The sequence below is a fragment of the Zingiber officinale genome, chromosome 8A (assembly GCF_018446385.1).
Source record: "Zingiber officinale cultivar Zhangliang chromosome 8A, Zo_v1.1, whole genome shotgun sequence".
In the NCBI taxonomy this organism is placed as follows: Eukaryota; Viridiplantae; Streptophyta; class Magnoliopsida; order Zingiberales; family Zingiberaceae; genus Zingiber; species Zingiber officinale.
The window spans coordinates 25,989,346-26,009,575 of NC_056000.1; the positions used below are offsets into that span (position 1 = coordinate 25,989,346).

Consider the following 20,230-nt stretch of genomic DNA (forward strand, 5'->3'; position numbering starts at 1 on the left):
TCTCGACGTGGCGTTTAAATTGTGGCCTCTCAAATACTGCCACGGCCGTTTTGATCACATGCGCTTTTAGGTATTTCTAGCACTCTTCCATGCACATTTTCAGACGTGTTAAAAAAAATGATAATTTAGATATTTAATTTTTATGATCCAATTAATCTCAGAGATAACTGATTTAGTTCAAGCAAAATTTTCCATCGGCCCTGGATAAATCAGAAGTGCAGATAGAGTTTGATGGATAATTCCTCACAAGCAATTCAAACTCCCAACGTATGACGTGCCCTTGGTTTGTCAATCCATCCACAAAACATTAGCTCAATAGCACTTGAAAACAATAGCAATGAAAACAAAATAATAAATTTAATTAGCCTTATTAGCTAGTCTGAGTGATCGATCCAAAAAATTTTCAGAATTTTTTTACCAGCCTAGCATCCTTGAGTTATACGTCCTATTTAAAGGAAAATTTCTTATAAATATGTTATAGCTGGAGATCGAACTGTAGACATTTGAGTGACAATTTGAATATCCTATTGTTGCACCATAATCCTAGGGACGTGTTTGGTTCAGGGGTATGATATATAACCAAGGTTATTTGCTTATGGTAATCCAAAATAACCATGTTTGGATCGAGGTTTTTATGGATTCTGAAATTTTTCTCGATTTTGAAATGTTAGTAAATGTCATTAATCTCGGCATCAATCCCAGAATCAGAAAACCATGGGTCACCCAAGGTTTTTCTCAATTTTTTTTCCCGAGATTATCCTATGAGAGATTGGAGCCGTTGAACAAGCAAGATGACAGTGTGGAGGTGGCAATAAGCATATCGACGTAAAGCTTCATGTGGCACGTGGAGGAGCAGTGGTTGGAGGTGGCAGCGGCAGGCGGTAGCAGTGGGCGGCAGGTGGTGCCGACAGTGACGGATTCAGGAATTTAAGTATGGAGGGGCAATCACGATGAACAAAGGGCGGTATCCTCCATCTAGGGATGAGCATTCGGTTAATTCGGTCCATAAATTAATCGAATTAATCGAAAATCGATTTAGTGTTGGCTAACCGAATCAAATCAAAGTTTTACTAAAACTGAATTAACCGAATTAGTTAATTCAGTTAACATCGAATTAACTAAATTTATTTAAAATAATAATAAAAATAATTTATACAAAATTAATATCAAATTAACTGAATTAATCGAATGTTCACCCCTGGCTCCATCTCCACTGGTGGAATCCCATAATACTAGAGGTCGGCAGAGGTAGCAGTAGCAGCAACGGCAGGTAATAACGGTGGTCGGGCGGTGAGCAACAGCTACAACGTGACGGCCGGAGGTGGCAACAGGGGATGGCAAGTGGCAAGCTGCGGCAGGCGGTACGACAAGAGGGCGATGACAGCTGAGGAAGATGATGAACTTTTTTTGCTTTTGTTTTATTTTTTAATTTCGGGCGGTGGACAACAACGGAGGTGGGCAGCAACGGTGGTGGGCAATAGCGGCAGCGCGACGACCGGAGGTGGCAGCAGGGGTCACGGTGGGCGGTAGGCGATAGCTGCAAGAGGACGACAATCTATTTTTTGTTTTTTTATTAGGTATTTGATTAAAATCTTATTTAATTAAATCAGTTAGCTGTAGTCGTAGTTGGAATAAATTAAATTTATATAATGTCCATGAAATTATCTAAAAAAAATTAAAATAATAAAAAATATCCAATTTTAATTATTTTTATATATCAATATTAATAATAATATTACCATTATTCAACCAAGGACAATATAGTAAAATATCACACTAGGTTATATATAAAACCTCCAAACAAATAAAATTTTATTACATTATTTAAATTGAATTAAACATCTTTTGATTATATTTTATATATCATAATCTTACTTATGTGATTATTTATTAATCACATAATAAAATTATACTTAATAACTTCAACCAAACACATTCTAGGGCCAAACATTAGGAATGAATATTCTATATGTTGGACGTTTAAATACTTAAATGTTAGCATATAATCGAATAACATTTTTTCCTGAAAATTATAGAATTGAGGGAAGAAAAACAGTATACGGTAGTATTGTTGTTCCTTTTCGAAGGTTTATATGCGTACACGTCTCCGTTAAAAAAGCCGTGGCGCTCTTCTGCCACTGCCGACCGCTACTTGTCATATTTTGCACCAGCTTCCATTAGAACGTAACCTCACCCTGTCGTCTCATTCGCTTAGTGAAAAGTCGATATGGGACCCACCTCTTTTAGCGTCTTCCACGTAGCATTGCAGTCTGGGTATCGACAAAGGGTAGACATTGTGCTGCCGTGCAAATAAAACCCGCAATGGAACGCATCTTCTCCGCCACAATTCAGATTCCGAGCGGGTCCCACCGGAATCCTTCTCCTTTTGTTATTTAAGATCAGTCTCGTCTCCGGCGAGCCCAACTCTTTCTTCTTCCCCTCTTTTTCAGAAAGAGAGAGAGAGCGAGAGAGAGAGCGAGAGGTCTCTACGCATGGAATCCCTCATCGGCGCTAAGCCGGATCTCGCCCTGCGACGTCCCGCTCCTCTATCGAGGTTTTCGAATCCGGTCTCCGGAACGGGAGTATTCCCCGTCCCCCGCAGATTCATCGGCGGTTCCAAGCTGCGAGCTGTGCCGGAGAAGCAGTCGGAGAGTCGGTGCGAGGTCGAGGGATCCGGTAGGACCTCTCCCTGGCTGTGGGAGAAGGCTGCTTCTGGTTTCGCCGCGGCGGCGGCGGCGGCCGCCGTTGTATGCGCCTGCGGGTGCGACGCGCCGGCACTCGCCGAGTCTCTCACCGTAGCCTTTCCTGTTTCTCGAGCGCGCGAGGTAAGTGTGGATCTCACTACTGATCCTACTGTCGACTGGTTTAGGGAATCCGCAATTCTAGTCTGAAATAGGCATTGGCATGCTATATCTTTGTTTGCTATGGTTGATACAGAAAATGTATCGGCGAATTAGCCTGAGAGTTGTCTTCTTGTATGGAATGGATGATTAGAATGCTGATGAGTAGATTAACACCTAAATGAAACCTCTCTCTGTTTTACAATTGGTGATTTTATTTTATTTTTTTGCCCATCTCCAGGTGAACACGGTGCAGAGAACGTTGGTGGAGGCTTGGGGCTTGATTCGTGAAACCTTCATTGATCCCACGTTTAACCATCAAGGTATTGTTTTCCCCCGACAAGAGATAGCTTTAGGTTCTTCTTCATATCTTGGGTTGATTTCTCAAAGGGTCTCCCTTTCAACTATTATAAATCTTCCTTGTGCAACTCTGAAAAAAATTTCACCAGCTTTTTTATTTGGCATTACTATTACATTATACTGAGTTTCAGTGAATTGGAGCAATGATATTTCTTAAATGATGAAGCTCCAAAAGTCACATTTTCTGATTAATTTTCTATGTTGTACTGATAGCTATCATTAGTGTCCCTTTTACAATCTTCTACTTATCAGCATGCCCTTTCTTACATAATAACTCCTTCACTTGTGCTAAAACTTATATGCAAATGAATTGAGATTGTTTACTTATCTAAGTGTGTTCTTGTATAGATTGGGACTTGAAGTTGCAACAAACTATGGTCGAAATGTTTCCGCTTAAGTCAGAAGATGCAGCATACAGTAAAATCAGTGGAATGCTTGCAACTCTTGGCGATCCTTTTACTAGAATTATCAGCCCAAAGGTAACTGACATTTTTCTCTTGTCTGTCACTTGTATAGATGACTGCATTTATGATGTGTGATTCTCTACCCCAAAGAGGATGCCCTAAATCATAAACCAAACTCAATGTTTACTTGATCTATATATTTTCATATACCCCATAAATGATTTATTTCTGTGCTAATCGGTCATGAAATTTACTGCTTCAGCACACACATGGTTGTGCCTTCTTTCTTTTGTGCAGCAATTTTGATTCCATAGCACTTCTGTGTTCATCGCACCAGTTAACTGGAAGCTATCTTTGTTATGTCATTTCGCAATATCTGATTATTTCCCAAACTCCTTATTTGCAGGAATATCAGAGTTTCAGAATAGGAAGCGATGGAAATTTGCAAGGAGTTGGCCTATTTATAAATGTTGAACCAAAATCTGGAAACTTGGTAGTGAAATCTTTGCCGTGTTTGTTTTTTGTTTTATTGATATGTTTCTGTAAAATTTTCCAATTCATATTGGTTAAAGCTTTTATAAGATAATATCACGTATATTAGGATTATGACCTGAGTAGCAAGTGGAGTTGAGAATTTATATTGTTTTGACAAAAAATAAACAACCAAAATTTACAGTTGCTGTAAGATTGTTTGTGTTTGTGAAAAATAAAGGGAACGACTTGAATCCCTATGCAATTATTAAAATACATTTTACATGAAAAGTTTAAACATTCCATATTTCATAGGTTGTTTTGTCTTGCATTGATGGAAGCCCGGCTGACCGAGCTGGTATTCATGAAGGAGATGAGCTAATCGAGATTGATGGTAAGATTATACAGAAATTTTCTCAGCTTGAGGTATCAATTTCAGAATATTAGCTTCAAACAGAGCTATTGATAGTGAGATGCAATTAAAAAAAAAAATTATCATCACTGGGTATCTATAGTGAAATGGATTCACTTCTAATAATGTTTTGAACAAAAAAATCAAACATATTAACAATCACAAAGAAAGGGGCATTATGTTCCTCCTGACAACTATTCTTAAGTCATACAGATTCGTTTCTTTTCAGTCGACATTTGATTCTTTGCTTATTTATGTTGATTCCTATGCTTACTGGTCTTTATACTATTGGGAAATTAACACTTCACTTGATCTATCAACTAGAATAAGAAAACAGTATTTCACCTGATATAAGGCCCTATATTTATGACTACGATATTCCCCCAGATAGTTCCTGAATTTTTATTAAAAAAAAAGATAATCTGAAAGATATATTCTTCTTAATGAAGATATTGATTTCTAGTGTATGATGATTATATTTGCTTTATAATGTTCAAATTTATTTGCATAAGCCAGATTTTGCCTGATTTAGCAACTTGCACCTACTAGTCGTATTTCAATTCTACTATATTAGGAAAAAATTTACGATGAAGTCCAAGTCCTACACGACAAAAATTGTATAAATTACATTAGGGCTTTTCTTGATTAATCTCATCAAACCTCTGTTTATCCTCAATTTAGGAGAGCAGGTCACCGGGTTAGATAGTGAAGCAGCAGCTCGCAAGCTTCGAGGGCGTGTTGGTAGCACTGTCAGAGTGAAGCTTCTTACTGTAATGTCTCTGTATCTTTATTTCCCAGTTCGTGTGATTTAGTAGATCATGAAATTTTTATAGCAAGACAGCTTAGAGTTGGGGTCACCTAGACTTATTAATGCAACATCTTAATGACTATGTAATTCATTCTCTAGGACTATTTGCTACTCAATGATCTGTAGTTTGTTTATTGAAGTACCACCACTCACACTATCTTTGTTGTTCAAACTTGGTTAGTATCTTTTAGTCATATCTTATCGAACTTTCAGAGGACTCTTCTTCACTTTGCAATAACATTTCATTTTCAAGTTCAGATTAGAGTTTAAAAATCTGATGCCATAATCTAATTTTTCAGGGAGAACAAAGTGGAAGTGAACTAAGAGAGGTATTTCTTCTTTATTTCTCTAGATTATTAAGATATGTGACTATCAAAAACACTGTTTTTTCAGAGTGTTTGTAGCATCTTCCTGTATCTCGTTGTTCCTCAAGTCTAATTGTAGCTTATGGTTGGGATTCAAGGTACAAATATCTCGCGAGGTCATTAAGCTTTCTCCCCTTTCTAGTACGGTCATAAGACACAAATCAAATGATGGCTACGAGTCAAAGATCGGATATGTTAGGCTCTCCGCATTCTCCCAGGTGTGGCATACGAATTTTAATTTGTTACAGACAAACCTATTTGCAGTTTTAATTTGTTACAATTAGGAAATGCCTTTCTGGATCATTGTTGATTAGAATGCTGCCACTGAAATGGAGAATGTTATCCAACAAATGGAAGATGAAGGAGTACAGTCATACATACTAGACTTGCGGAACAACCCGGTCGGTGATCATGCTTACCTGCCGTTTATCTTACTACAACTTTGAAGTTAGACATCTCAAAATCCCAACTTCAATGACTTTTCACAGGGGGGATTGGTCAAAGCAGGATTAGATGTCGCACAAATATGGCTAGATGGTGACGAAACTCTTGTAAACACAATTGATCGCGAAGGAAATATGTTGCCCATCAATATGGTCGATGGGCACGCTTTAACACACGACCCACTTGTGGTGCTTGTAAGCTTCTCCAGTAATTTCAAAGTAGTCCTGAAGTTACCTCTCGATATATTGCTTCTGTTTTTTTTATCATTGTTGAAGGGAACAATTCGGGTCTTCATTCCTGAGACACGCTATACCCTGAGCTGAGTGGTTCCCACTTTGTCGATGCAGGTTAATGAAGGGAGTGCGAGCGCAAGTGAAATTCTCGCTGGAGCATTACATGATAATGGGCGTGCAGTTCTCGTCGGGCATAGAACATTTGGGAAAGGAAAAATTCAGGTACTTTTTTTAAAATCTTTTTGGCGCATGAAAGCATTCAACACTCCTTAAAGACAGTTTGTTAGATAACTTTGGTGGGCTACCTTTTCTCGACGCAGAGTGTGACTGAACTGAACGACGGATCAGCTCTTTTCATCACGGTCGCCAAGTACTTGTCCCCAGCACTGCATGACATCGATCAGGTCGGCATAAATCCTGATGTGCAGTGCACGCCTGATGCACTAACATCCTCGTTAGCATCTTTTTTGAGAGATAACAATACAGCCTCCACTCTGGAGTCCGATTCTTGCATCATGGTAGCAGAACACGAACTTGAAGTCCAGAAACTGAAGGGGACTGCTTCATGAGAGCGTCTGTTTACCATCAGCAAATGTAGCAAGCCACTGAGTGGCCATATAGTTATGGGCAAAAATCATACGGATGCCCCTCATTTATCGTTGAATGAGCCTCCATCATATATTTTATATCAAAAATACTTCTTTTTTTAGCATAGCATTGGTGTAGTATCCACTGATAGATGTAGTTATAATATAAAAAATTAATTATTTTATTTTAATTAAAATTATTATATATAAAATATTATTATGATAAAATGTTCTTTACAATTTGATTAAAAATATTTAAATTTTATCAAAATTATTTAAGTTAACCCAAATCATTTTAAAATAGTTGTTACATCTACTTTAGATGGTTGTTATATAATATAAATTCTAAAACTTTAAATCCTAAATACTATTATATCATAATATTCTTTATCAATTTAGTCAAAAATTATTTAAACTTTATTAAAATTATTTTAAAATTATTATTATTACATATTGATCCGGTGGTAAAGACGGGGGATCACTCGGTGGCGGGAGGTCAACGACACGTGGAGGTCAAGGGTTAAGAGGATCCACCAAAGTCGTCCCAAGCGGTTGGCGGACCATCCCCGGTCATCCGGCCGATCGGGCGCCCGGTCCGGGTCTCCCAGGCGACCGGGCAAAAGACAACCCGACCATGGGGCGAGTTTCTGATGCTTAAGATAAAAAGAGTATTTAAGCCGAGCGGCTAGGACGCTCGACCGAGCTGCAGGACAGTAATCCGCAATCCTAGCCGAGAACGTGAATATGGCTTCTTGGAGGACATGAGCGCCGAGCGGCCGTTCCGCTCGGCCCGAGAACAGATAAGAGCGCTATGAGACAAAAAGGACAACTGGTAGCTTCATCCTCGAGACACCTGCCGCCGACAAACAGCATGGTCGGCGGCCGGAGCGGACAGAATATCGTACGGTAGAAGCTTTCACCGTCACATCCGGGATATGCTCGGACGATTGCGGAATGACGTCAGGCGTATTTTTATGACACAACCCTACTGAGGTATGTTTGGGGAAGCGTGCACGCATCGAGAAGCGTGGTCGCGCCTCCCCGGGGTCCTATATAAGGACCCCGAGATTTCGACGGAGGTATGCAATCTGAATCACTGTAGCCACAGTAACATTACTCTGCTTCTTCGCTGCCTGACTTGAGCGTCGGAGGGTCGTCACCGGGAAACCCCTCCCGGCTCGGTTTCTTTGCAGGTTTGCCGAAAATCTACACCACCAGTCGGAAACAGCGGAGAGAGAGTGCCACGTCTCCAACGTCCGTCGACTCAGCGCTCGGACAGGATCAAATTGGCGCCGTCTATGGGAACGCACCTGAATCCGAGCCTAGAAGATGAAAGAAGCTGGACGTCAACTCCTGGTAACGCTCTCTCCTGAGGAGCTCGAAGCACTCATTCAAGCGCGAGCGGCAAAGATGGTTGAGCAACAACAGAAGGCTCAAGCAGAAAAGGATAACGCAGCAGGCCGCATCCGTCTCTGGAGGCCGAGCGACAATGGAGGACCGACCGGAACAATATTCTACGTGGGCTCAAAACAAGGGGTAGACCGACACACCAAGAGACACGCCGACCGCCCCTATTCCATTCCATCGAGCACTATTCCAGACGTCGTCAGAATTGGCCCTAGCCAACCAGGGATCGTTCGACGAGGTGCCTATCCGTGATGCTAGGAAGGGCAAGGCGCCCAGACGGATTCATCCCCCGAGCGGATCAATCGGCAGTTCTCCGACGCCATCCTGAGAGACCCACTACCAAAGCATTATGCGCCTTCGACAATCGGAGAATACAACGGGACCACCGACCCGGATGACCATCTGGGTAAGTTCGACAACACCGCCACTTTACATCAATATACAGATGGGTGAAGTGTCGAGTGTTCCTTACCACCCTTTCTGGGTCGGCACAACAGTGGTTCCGGAGGTTGCCGGACGGATCAATAACAAGCTTCAAGGAGTTCCGCACGGCTTTTCTCCACCACTTCGTGAGTTGCAGGCGCTATCAGAGAACCAGCGTCAGCCTATTCGCCATCAAACAAGGACCGAGGGAGTCGCTCTGAGCTTACATCCAACGCTTCAACCAGGTGGCCATGGACATCCCGACGGCCACCTCGGAAACTATGATGAACGCATTTACACAGGGGCTTGTGGATGGGGATTTCTTCCGTGCGCTCGTCAGAAAGTCGTCCCGCAGCTACGATCACATGTTGAACAAGGCCAATGAGTACATCAACGTGGAGGAAGCTCAGATGGCGAGGAAAAAGGAAGCACCAGCCGAGCCACCAGTCCCCGCCGAGCGGAAGCCGCCTTCCAATTATCAATCGCCAAGAGGACCCCGCGCAGAGATGGCTCGTCCCCATCAGCAAGCGAGGCCGCAAGCCGTTCAACAAGTAGCGGTCGATCGGCCTAAGCCAAAAGGGAAGGTGTGGACTCCCATGTTCTGCTCGCTCCACCAATCCGCCACACACAACACCCGGGATTGTCGGAGTCTCCCTCCGATCGCTCATCCCGCTCCCAAGAGTTATCGTCGCCGATCCCCATCGCCTGATAGACGACATCGGCACCAAGAGGCCGGGCGGCGAGCAGCCAGAGAATCACCCGAGCGGCACCTTCACCAGTCGCACAGAGCTAATCCCCGGGCGTCGCATGAACGGCCTAAGCCGTCCGCTCGGGAGGAAGACACAAACTTGAGAACTTGCAAAAACTTTAGTGTTTTCTTTAAGTTTGTGTCTAACTATTCAATGGTGATTACTATCAAAAGATAGCCTTCACCAAGGTTTTCCAAAATCATTTTAAAAACATTTTCAAAACCAATATCCCACCATATTCCTTGGGCTTAATGCACATTACTTGTACATTAGCTTTCCCAATGATGGGAAAACACATAACTATATGTTTTGATGAACTTAAAACTCAAAAGAATGCACTAAATCAACATCTTGAGTTTTGTTCATCATCCTAACATCTCACTTGTATCTAATGTGCACTAAAACACATACAAGTCATCTTATTGGTTCTTGTGAGATATAAAGTTTGGTTTTGCCCTAATCTAGGGATCATGCATATCTATCTAGGCATTTTATGGATATTGAACATCCACTTAGGATGTTACTTGTTAATACCACTTGTTGACAACACTTGTTGAAAATATTTGTTGATAAATGTCATTTGTCCGTGCTTTTAAGGAATTAAACATAATGCATGATAATGTTATGGCATACATCAAAAAGAAATAACTTTCAAAAGCAAGATTCCTATAACTACATGATGTATGTATGACATGACATGGTATTTTTATATTTTTCATAATAAGAGATGAATGCAAAATACAAAATTAAACATGATGTCATGGCATATCATAGGCAAACAATCATGGCAAGGTTTAGCATAAATAAAATACCTATATTATCTATCTAAGTATCCTTAATCCTTAGCTAATCTTAAAATTTTAAACCTAGATTGCCCAAAAGTGCTTCAAGAAATTGCCAAAACCTAAATTGACATTTCTAACTCTCTTGATTCACTTATGCCAATTGAAATTAAGCTTATTCCTTAATTGTTGGCATATTTCATTTTTCCACAAGAGTAGCACTCTTAATTAAGGCTCAAATTGCCTTTATTTTCCTAAGAACATACCAAAAACCCCCAACTGGGTAGTTCTTATGATTCCTAAATTGTGCCAATTAGGACTAAAATAAATACTTCTCAAATTTGGCACATTTTACTCTTTCAAAGAGTAAATGATAGATCCATTTCATTTTCAAAGGTTAATAATAACCTTGAAAATGCTCCTTGAGTGTCAATTTCTTCAAAGTTGGGTTAACTACTCTTCTTCTTAGAGTTGACACTCTCTAACCCATCTATAGGGTAGAGAAGATGCTCCTAGGAACCCAACACCTATTGGTGCTCCTTGGATGCTCTAGGTATTCCCTAGGGATAACTTCCCTAGATACCTTCCTAGTGACCTTGTTTGGCTTCTTGGAAGCCTTGGTCACTTTTTCTAGGTCAACTCTAGGGATAGCCTCCCTTGTGACATTGTTTGTGACTTTCTTAGACTTTTTAGAAGTCTTAATCACATTTATTGCAAAAATACTCTTAGGGATGACTTCCCTAGTATTCTTGACTTGACCACTATACCTAGGGTTAGTTCCATAACTATATGGAACCCTATGGTACGAAATTTCATCCTTCTTAGCCTTAGATTTGTATCCCAAATCTCTATGGTCATTGGATGACTTTGATACTCCTAGACCTATATTTTTACCCTTAGACCCTTGTGTCATATTTGTGATTTTTCTAAGGGTCTTTTCTAATTTATCAAGTCTTGACCTCAAGACTTGATTTTCCTTCCATAATCCCTCAACCATAGATTTTTCACTAAAATCATGATTTTTCTTCTTCTTAGGTACATACCTAGAATCCTTAGGGTTCTTACCTAAGTTTCTATCTACCTTTCTAACCCTAGATTGAGAGGTTTTGGCATGATAAGCTACATGATTTTTCTTAATGCTATCATGCTTCCTATTTTCATGGTAAATAGCATTAAAATGATATAAATTTGACCTAGCATGTTTTTTACCATTTTGCAAGGGAATAGGCTCAATAAAAGATACCTTCTTTTTTTACCTTGGAGGCTCCCCCTTGAGTTGAGCTTCCTTCATGAGCCTTGACCATCTTCTTCCCCTTGGGGCATTGACTTCGGTAATGCCCTTTTTGATTGCAAGAGAAGCATATAATATGCTCCTTGCTCTTCTTTGTATTGGGGATGGTCTCCTTGGGCTTCTCCTTGCCCTTTTGTGTCACTTGACCCTTCTTCTTGGCCAAGTTGGGACACTTGCTCTTGTAGTGCCCACTTTCCCTACACTCAAAACATATTATACGATTTTTATTTTTAATTGAAACATTTATACCTTCTTGTGTAGGGATGACACTTGCTCCTCCATTTGATATTTCTTGAATTTTGGAGGTGGCACCATCTTCTACTTCTTCACTTGACCCGGATGTGGAGGCCTCTTCTTGCTCCGGGTTCATTGATCTACATTCCCCCTCAATCCTAGAGGTAGAGGCTTCATCATCTTGCATATGGAACAAGGAGTATGCTCCCTCCTTGTTCTCTTTATTGCACTCCCTTGAAGATGAAGCTTCTTCTTGGACTTCTTCTTCGGAGGTTGAGCATCTCTCAACCTCGGAGTCCTCCTCTTAGTCTTGCTCCAAAGAGTCACCCTCTCTGGATTCTTCTTGCTCTTGTACAGTGGAGGGGACCTCTTCATGAAGCTTGACCAATTTACTCCATAATTCCTTTGCATATTCAAATTCTCCAATTTTGCAAAGGATGGTGCTTGGCAATAAATTAACCAAAAGTTTGGTCACTTTGTCATTGGCCTCGCACCTTTGGATTTGCTCTTGGCTCCACTTGCTCCTCTTGAGAACTTTGCCCTTTGAGTTTGTTAGAGTCTTGAAGCCTTCCATAAGAGCAAACCATTGCTCTATCTTCATCATAAGAAAATTTTCGATTCTTGATTTCCAAGAATCGAAGCTTGTGGATGTGTACGGTGGAGCCACCCTTGTGTCAAATCCAAGTCCATCTTGAAATTGCATCTTGAAGTTGAGCTTCTTGAAATCTTTGACTTTTGATGAATTTGCTTCAACTTCTTCACCCTCTAGCTTTGCTTGTTTTGTTTGCCCCTTCCGGAAATGATTCCGGTGAAGAGCAACCTTGCTCTGATACCACTTATTGGGATCGAAAAGTAGCTAGAGGGGGGGGGGGGGGGGTGAATAGCTCGTCGCGTGCTTGGCGTTGCTTGTTTCTTCAGAGATGTGGAGCGAAAATACAAGAAACAAAAGCATACAACGCTAACAAGGTAGATTTACTTGGTATCCACCTCCAAAGGAGGTGACTAGTCCAAGGATCCACATACTCACACACCCTCCACTATGTAAACACTCCTTTTCGGTAACTACCGAAGGCGGAGAAGCCCTACAAGAATCTCAATACAAGAAGAACGAAAGGGTAGTAAAGAATAAGCAAAAGCTTACAAGGAATGCAGTAAAAACCCTAACCCTAGATTTCTTCTTCTTGCAATAGAGCCGCCTCTTGACTTGGAAGAAACTCCAAGATCCTTCAAGAACTGGCATGGAGAGCTCTGTGGAGTCGTTGGTGAAGATCTGAGATGAATCGGTAAGTTCTACTGCAGCCATCGCACGTCTGCAGCTCAAATACGACGCAACGGTCGGATCCCAATCGATTCGAAAGCTCCCAATCGATCGGGGAGGCTTTGGATCGATCCACGGATCGATCCAGAGCGCATCTGTGCTCTGGGAAAACGCCTGGATCGATCCACGGATCGATCCAACGCTTATCGCGCGAACCAGCAGCGTCCCAATCGATCGGCTGATCGATTGGGACCTCTGGATCGATCCATTGATCGATCCAGAGGCTCTCTGTTTGCTGGGAAAGGCCTGGATCGATCCACTGATCGATCCAGAGGCTTTCTGTTCGCTGGAGAAAAACCTAGATCGATCCACTGATCGATCCAGCTCTTGGTTTTTGCCCAAAACCAAGTCCCAAGCCTCTCAAACCAACATTCGGTCAACCTTGACCTGTTGGTACATCATGTCTAGCATCTGGTCACTCCCTTGACCTGCTAGGACTCCCTCACCAAGTGTCCGGTCAATCCCTTTGACCCACTTGAACTTTTCTCCTCTTGCCAAGTATCCTGTCAAATCCTTTGACCTACTTGGACTTTCCTTCATCATGCCAAGTATCCGGTCACTCCCTTGACCTACTTGGACTTTCACCAGATGTCTGGTCAATCTTGACTCATCTGGATTTCCCCATGTCTGGCTTCACTCACCAGGTCTTTCACCTAGCTTCACTCACTAGGATTTTCACCTGGCTTCACTCACTAGGATTTTCTTCTGCCTGACTTCACTCACCAGGACTTTCACCTAGCTTCACTCACTAGGATTTTCTTCTGCCTGGCTTCACTCACCAGGATTTTCTTTTGCCTGGCTTCACTCACCAGGACTTTCACCTAGCTTCACTTACTAGGATTTTCCTCACTGCCTAGCTTCACTCACTAGGTCTTTCCTTCTGCCTAACATCCCAGTTAGGACTTCCCAGTCAAGTATCCGGTCATGCTTGACCTACTTGACTCTTCTTCAATCAGCCTTGCATTGTCAAACATCGAAACTCAAACAAAGACTCAAGCTTGGTCAATCAGGTCAACCTTGACCTGAGGGATGTTGCACCAACAGTTTGATGTGAAGAAAAATCAAATAAGTCAAGGTTGATTGGATATTTGATTGGGAAATCCTAACTGGAGTTTAGGTAAGGGCAAGTCCAACAAGAAAATTGACATATGATGAAAATCCAAGTAGATCAGTGTTGACCAGACACTTGGTATGGAAAGTCCTGGTGAATGAAGTCAGGCAGATGGAAAGTCCTAATGAGTGAAGCTAGACAGTTGGAAAGCCCTGATGAGTAAAGTCAGGTATGTGGAAATCTAAGTGGGTACAGTGTGATCAGACACTTGGTGTTTGGAAGTCCAAGTAGGTCATGGAGGACCAGATATTGGCACAAGATGATAAGTCCAAGTGGGTTAAGGTTGACCGAACATTTGACACGGCTAAAAAAGTCCAAATGGGTCAATGGATTGGCCGGACATTTAGTAACGAAGTCCCAGCAGGTCAAAGTTGACCAGATGCTAGACATGAGTGAGTCCCAACAGGTCACGGTAGACAGGATTCTGGGTTTGGAACCCTAGAGTTGAGTTAGTCAAGTTAGGGTTGGTCAATCGATCATCCGATCGATTGAACCAGAGCCTAATCAATTAGTTGATCGATTAGGAGAGCTTCGTGAGAAAGTACAGCCCAATCAATCAGTTGATCCGTTGGGGGCTACGCTAATCGAGCTGATCGATTGGAGGCCACTTGCGCGAAGAGCATAGTGTGCTCCCCAATCAATCAGTCGATCGATTGGGATACTCCAATCAATCGGTCGATCGATTGAGGATTGTTTTCTCGCGAGATTGTGAGGAAGCCTGAATCGATCGGTCAATCGATTCAGGGTTTATCTGCAAGAGCACAGAGGCTCTCTGAATCGATCGGTCGATCAATCAAAACCTCCCTAGTTGATTGGTCAATCGATTATTATATGGCCGTTACGCAGGATGTAACCTTTAGACGGCTGAGATCGTGCAAATTTGACGTGGCAATCGATTGGAAGCAGGCCCAATCGATTGAGAGCCCTAGAAACGCAAATATAAAGGCGACAACGAGTTCAAATAAAACTGGTCTTTTACTCTGATTCTCTCCAGCTCTTCACACTCATCACCACCAAATCTTGAAGCGTTCTTGAGACAAGTGTTGTTGCACTTCCAACAGTCAAGAGGCATCCTCAAACTACACAAGACTAAACAAGAAGAGAGTATCTTTGGTGTAAATCTTGTAAGATTTTTCTTGTATTTCTTGTTTATACTAAGAGTCTTGTACAAGGTTTCTCCACCTCCGGTTGTTCTGAGAAAGAGTTATTTTCTTAGTGGAGAGTGTGCTTGATGTGTGGATCCTTGGATTAGTCACATCTTTTTTAGGTGGATGGCAAATAAATCTACGTATTAGCATTGGAGAGCTTGACTTTGATTCTATCAGCTGTAAATCAACATCTACGAAGCAAGCGAACGAACGTAAAAAACTATTCCCCCCCCCCCCCCCCCCCCATCTAGCTCCGAAGTGACCCAACATATCTGATAAGACAAACGACTGTTGAGATTTGATATGACCTTTGCTAGCTCAAATTTTGATGCTCCGAATTAATCCTCTCTCCTTCGCCCTTATGATCAGACGACTATAAGAGATGACCACTAGGGTTTTTAAGGTTTGCATTCTTTGATGCAACTCTCGTTTTTGCATTTGTCCCTTCGTCTCTCTCCTCACCTTCTTCCTCATCTTCTTCTGCTATCGTTGATAATTGTTTGAATTCTCTGTCTTCCTCGTAAGTTCTTTTTCCTCCTTTCTTTGGTTCATTTTTCTTCTTTCTCTTGACTACGACTCTTTCTGTTGTCATCCATGGGCTTTGGTATACTTCCACCACCTCATATTTCAATGGCAGGGAAGTGGACCAAATGCACCTTACTTACCATCTTCCTCACACTCACCACATCATAATCCCGACTGATCATAATTGTCCGAATCTCCCCCCAACCGATTACTTGACCTTCTTTAAGAACTAATTTTTAGTTGGCCTTCGTTTTCCCTTACACCTGTTCTTCACTGAAGTTTGTACTTATTTCCATATGTCCCCTCCAATAGCTAGCCCCTAACTCCAATGGTTACTGTGCAGAGTTATTATTTTGTTCCGTTTGTACAATGCACCCCTGGATCTTCCATTACTTTTATTATCTTAAAAAAAATCTGAGCTGAGTGTTTTCATATTCCAAGCCCGAGTAGGCACTACTTTCTTTGATAAGATGTCAACTTCCAACAAAGGTTGGAAGTTGCATTACTCCTATTTTCGATCGGTCCCTCCAGTAACTTTCCCGACCGAGTGGAAAATAGAATTGCCTTCGGTCCTCGAGCTAGGGGTATTCAATGGGTGTCAACCTACCTCAATGCCTCCAATCAGTTGGCTAGTCCGAAGTTTAATGTTCACAAGCTGCTATTAGAGGACGTCCTATATATCTTCAGGTTGATTCCCTTCCGAGTCTGACTGCCCGACAGTTTCGGTGAGAAATTCAACCTCCTTTTATTGTTATATCTAACTGATTTCTTTTCTTGTTTTGCAGCCAAAACAATGTGGAAGGCGTGCCTCGGCAACTCCACCAAGCTAAATGATGAGGAGATGGATGCTCGTGACGAGGTCGAGCTATAAAGCCATGAGCTTGAGCCGATCAACTCCACCGAGGAGGGGCTTATGCCGATCAACTTAACTCAAGGGCCGATCGGCAAAAAGGGCGCTAGCCAAGTCATGGGGAGTGACGCTGCTGCAAATACCAAGGAAATGCCACCTCCACAACCGTCTTTGCTACCCATGAAGGTTCCCTCCAAGTCCGTCACCTCGGGGGAACCTCTAATTCTACATCAGAAGTGCAAGAGGCACCGATCGGCTACCTCCACTAAACAAATCTCCTCTGTACCATTGGCCTTGCGTCCACTATCCAAGTGGGAAGAAAGCTCTTCCTCTATTCCTTCGGCACTTGAAGCCAACCTTCCAACTCTAGTCTCATTCGAGCGAACACCATCTATCCCTAAGCTGCCGACCGGAGTGATTCCCGTGCGGCCTGTCTCCTATTTGCCGCCATCTCCGACCGAACCCTCACAGCCTAGGTCCAAAATATCCTCCACTCCCTAGTCGAAGTCCAAGTCTAAGTCCGTCGCACAGGGGCCGAGCGGACAACCTAAACCCAAGAAAATTATTACGACTTTAAGGCTGCCTTCACAAGAGTGGCTCTCCACCAGCCCTTCAGAGCCACTTACCCCCAACCACACGATCAAGATACAAGGCTTACTGGCCTAGACTTGGGCTAACTCCCAGGCGTGCATGGCCGAGTGCTCTCCAGAGGAGCTAGCCGATCAGTTCTCCCAGGATATCACAGAGGTAAACTTTCTTCAATGTTGTACATTCATTTTTCTCATGTGTCTTTCTTTAATTCCTCCTTGCTTTTCTAGTTTGGGAGGCTGACTTGTCTATATGCCAAAAAATGACAAAGTTGAGCCATGAGCACTAGACCCTGCAGGGCTCGGTAGGAGGAGCAAGTACTTCTCAAAGATCTGCCGAGTGACTCAAACGTGAAGTGGCCCAACTGAAGGGTGAACTTGAGAGCCAGTTGGAGTTATTGCTAAGAGTTGATCGAGCTTTACAAAAGAAAAAGATAAGGGGCACGACCAGGAGGTACAGATTAAGAGGTTCGAAAAGTAACTGAACACTTCTAAGGACCGCCTCCGATCGGAGAACATTCGAAAACTCTTAGCTATAGCTGATCTGGATCTGAAAAATACTAAAACCCGAGCCCTCGCCAAGAAGCTAGAGGAATCAGAGGCCACTTTCACCTCTGAGCTAGTCGGCAAGATGATCGAACTATTGATCAAGGACCTCCAACTCGAAGAGAAACAACAAGTCCTAGAGGCAAAGACTGCCGAGCTAGAGGCCTTAAAGGCTGAGTTGGAAGCTTCCAAGGCATAAGACAAACTATAAGGAAAGGGGGGGGGAGTCTGATCGACTGCGCTCCAAGGATTTCAACGTGATGTTGGCCAATAGGACTTCCAAGATGTTCGATTATGGCACAAAGGGAGATGTAAAGCAACTCAAAGAAGGGAGCTACTTAATTGTCGAGATTCCTAGGAACTTCATTCTGTGCAGAAGATTTTGGAGGGCATTTCAGACGATGTATTCCTCGACTTTGCTTTACAGAAGCTTCATCCCCCATCATTGTAAAAACTTAAAGACTTATGTTGCTTTGACTATATATATTTTTCCAATCCTCTGATTGCCTTCGAAACTTTTTCCTTAATCTCAGGTTATGTCTTTTTTTCCTTAACGGAGTGTCACTTCACTTACTTAAATTTTGGTAAGTAGTACTTAAACTGTTGTCAATTCATGGTAGTAGCACTTCAACTGTTTAAAAATCTTCAAACACAGACGAAAAATCGCGGACTCGAGGAAATCCACTCATAGCTCAACACTAAGGCTTGAGAGTCCAGGAGTTAGGTATGAGAGCAAGCTCGCTTATAACTCGACCAAACGACGTGAGAGTCTAGGACTTAGGCACGAGAGCAAGCTCGCTTGTAACTTGACCGAACGGTGCGAGAGACTAGGACTTATGCGAAAGAGCAAGCTCGCTTATAACTTAGTCGAGCGGCACGAACATCTAGGACTTAAGTGCGAGAGCAAGCTCGCTTATAACTCGGTCGAACGGTATAAGAGTCTGGGACTTAAGCACGAGAGCAAATTCGCTTATAACTCGTCAGAGCGACTCGAGAGTTTACGACATAGGCACGAGAGCAAGTTCGCTTATAACTCGGCCGAACGGTTCGAGAGTCTGGGGCTTAGGCATGAGAGCAAACTTACTTATAACTCAGTCGAACAACACGAGACTCTGGGGCTTAGGTGCGAGAGCAAGCTCACTTATAACTCTACTAAATAGCACGAGAGTCTGGGACTTAGGCACAAGAGCAAACTCGCTTATAACTTGGTCAAGCGACATGATAGTTAGGAATTTAGGTGCGAGAGCAAGCTCGCTTATAATTCGACCGAACGACATGAGTGTCTGGGACTTAGGTACAAGAATAAGCTCACTTATAATTCGGTCGAGAGACTCGAGAGTTTGCAACATAGGCACGAGAGCAAGCTCGCTTATAACTCGACCGAATGGTTCAAGAGTTTGGGGCTTAGGTATGAGAGCAAGCTCACTTATAACTCGATCAAACGACACGAGAGTTTGAGACTTAGGCACGAGAGCAAGTTCGCTTATAACTTGGTTGTACGACACAAGAGTTTGGAATACATGGACCTTTCGAGTAGAGTTTGCCTGCATTTTCATTGAGCACAAATATTCGACAAGGTACATATTTATGCAATACAAGCATACCCTCAAGCCCAATAAAGTTGCAGATAGTTTGCATTAGAGGAGCTGGCGGGAACCCAATCGGTCCTTCCACTCGGGTCCCTCATTCAGTGTGAGGGCCTGTCATTGATACAGTCGAGTCATTTGGCAAAGGACACCTGTCTGCTGCTTGTTGCTGTTGTACCAATCTCTGCGCTCGGGCGGCTATTAGCAGCTCCAAGTCTTATTGCAATAAAGTAACAATAGTGAGTCATCCATTCTCTCTCATCTTTGTGTTTCAGATTTAGGCTAATATTTCCACAGACGATGCCAAATTTGATCTTATCTAAAATCAGAGAAGATGAAACACTGGGCATGTGACTCTGATATTGACTGTGAACAGACTCCACACAAGAAACAAAAGATGTCATGCGATCTTGCGTGTCAAAATCAAAAAGTAGAGGAAAAGAATGTCAACAACCGAACCAAGGATGGGTCCCCGATGCATACACTCCAATGCTCAAGTCAAACAAGTATCTGAGAGGAAATGCAATGAACAATAGTAAAGAACAATGGAATTTGAGTGTCTGAGATTGCGTCACGTAATGTAATTTACCTGTGCCTATAGATGGAGATCCTCTTTTAATGTTAATTTTACTCTCTGCACAAATCTTGAAGTATTGTCAAAAAAGGACGAACTCTTCTGTCATTCTAACAACTTTCCAAAAATGAACCCACCATTTCTGTATTTCACAATGTAGAAGCTTCCTCACACA

At 42.4% G+C, this 20,230-nt stretch overlaps 1 protein-coding gene across 1 annotated transcript; it reads left to right on the forward strand.

Moving 5' to 3' along the window:
• Positions 1 to 2,411: 2,411 nt before the first annotated feature.
• LOC122008101 (carboxyl-terminal-processing peptidase 3, chloroplastic-like) lies at positions 2,412 to 7,051 on the forward strand. Its single transcript, XM_042563704.1, has 12 exons — positions 2,412 to 2,825; positions 3,082 to 3,163; positions 3,549 to 3,679; positions 4,011 to 4,097; positions 4,391 to 4,469; positions 5,169 to 5,257; positions 5,595 to 5,624; positions 5,759 to 5,878; positions 5,975 to 6,061; positions 6,149 to 6,298; positions 6,452 to 6,559; positions 6,658 to 7,051. Exons 1-12 carry the CDS (start codon positions 2,493 to 2,495, stop codon positions 6,904 to 6,906), a joined length of 1,545 nt encoding a protein of 514 aa, XP_042419638.1. The 5' UTR covers positions 2,412 to 2,492; the 3' UTR covers positions 6,907 to 7,051.
• Positions 7,052 to 20,230: the final 13,179 nt, after the last annotated feature.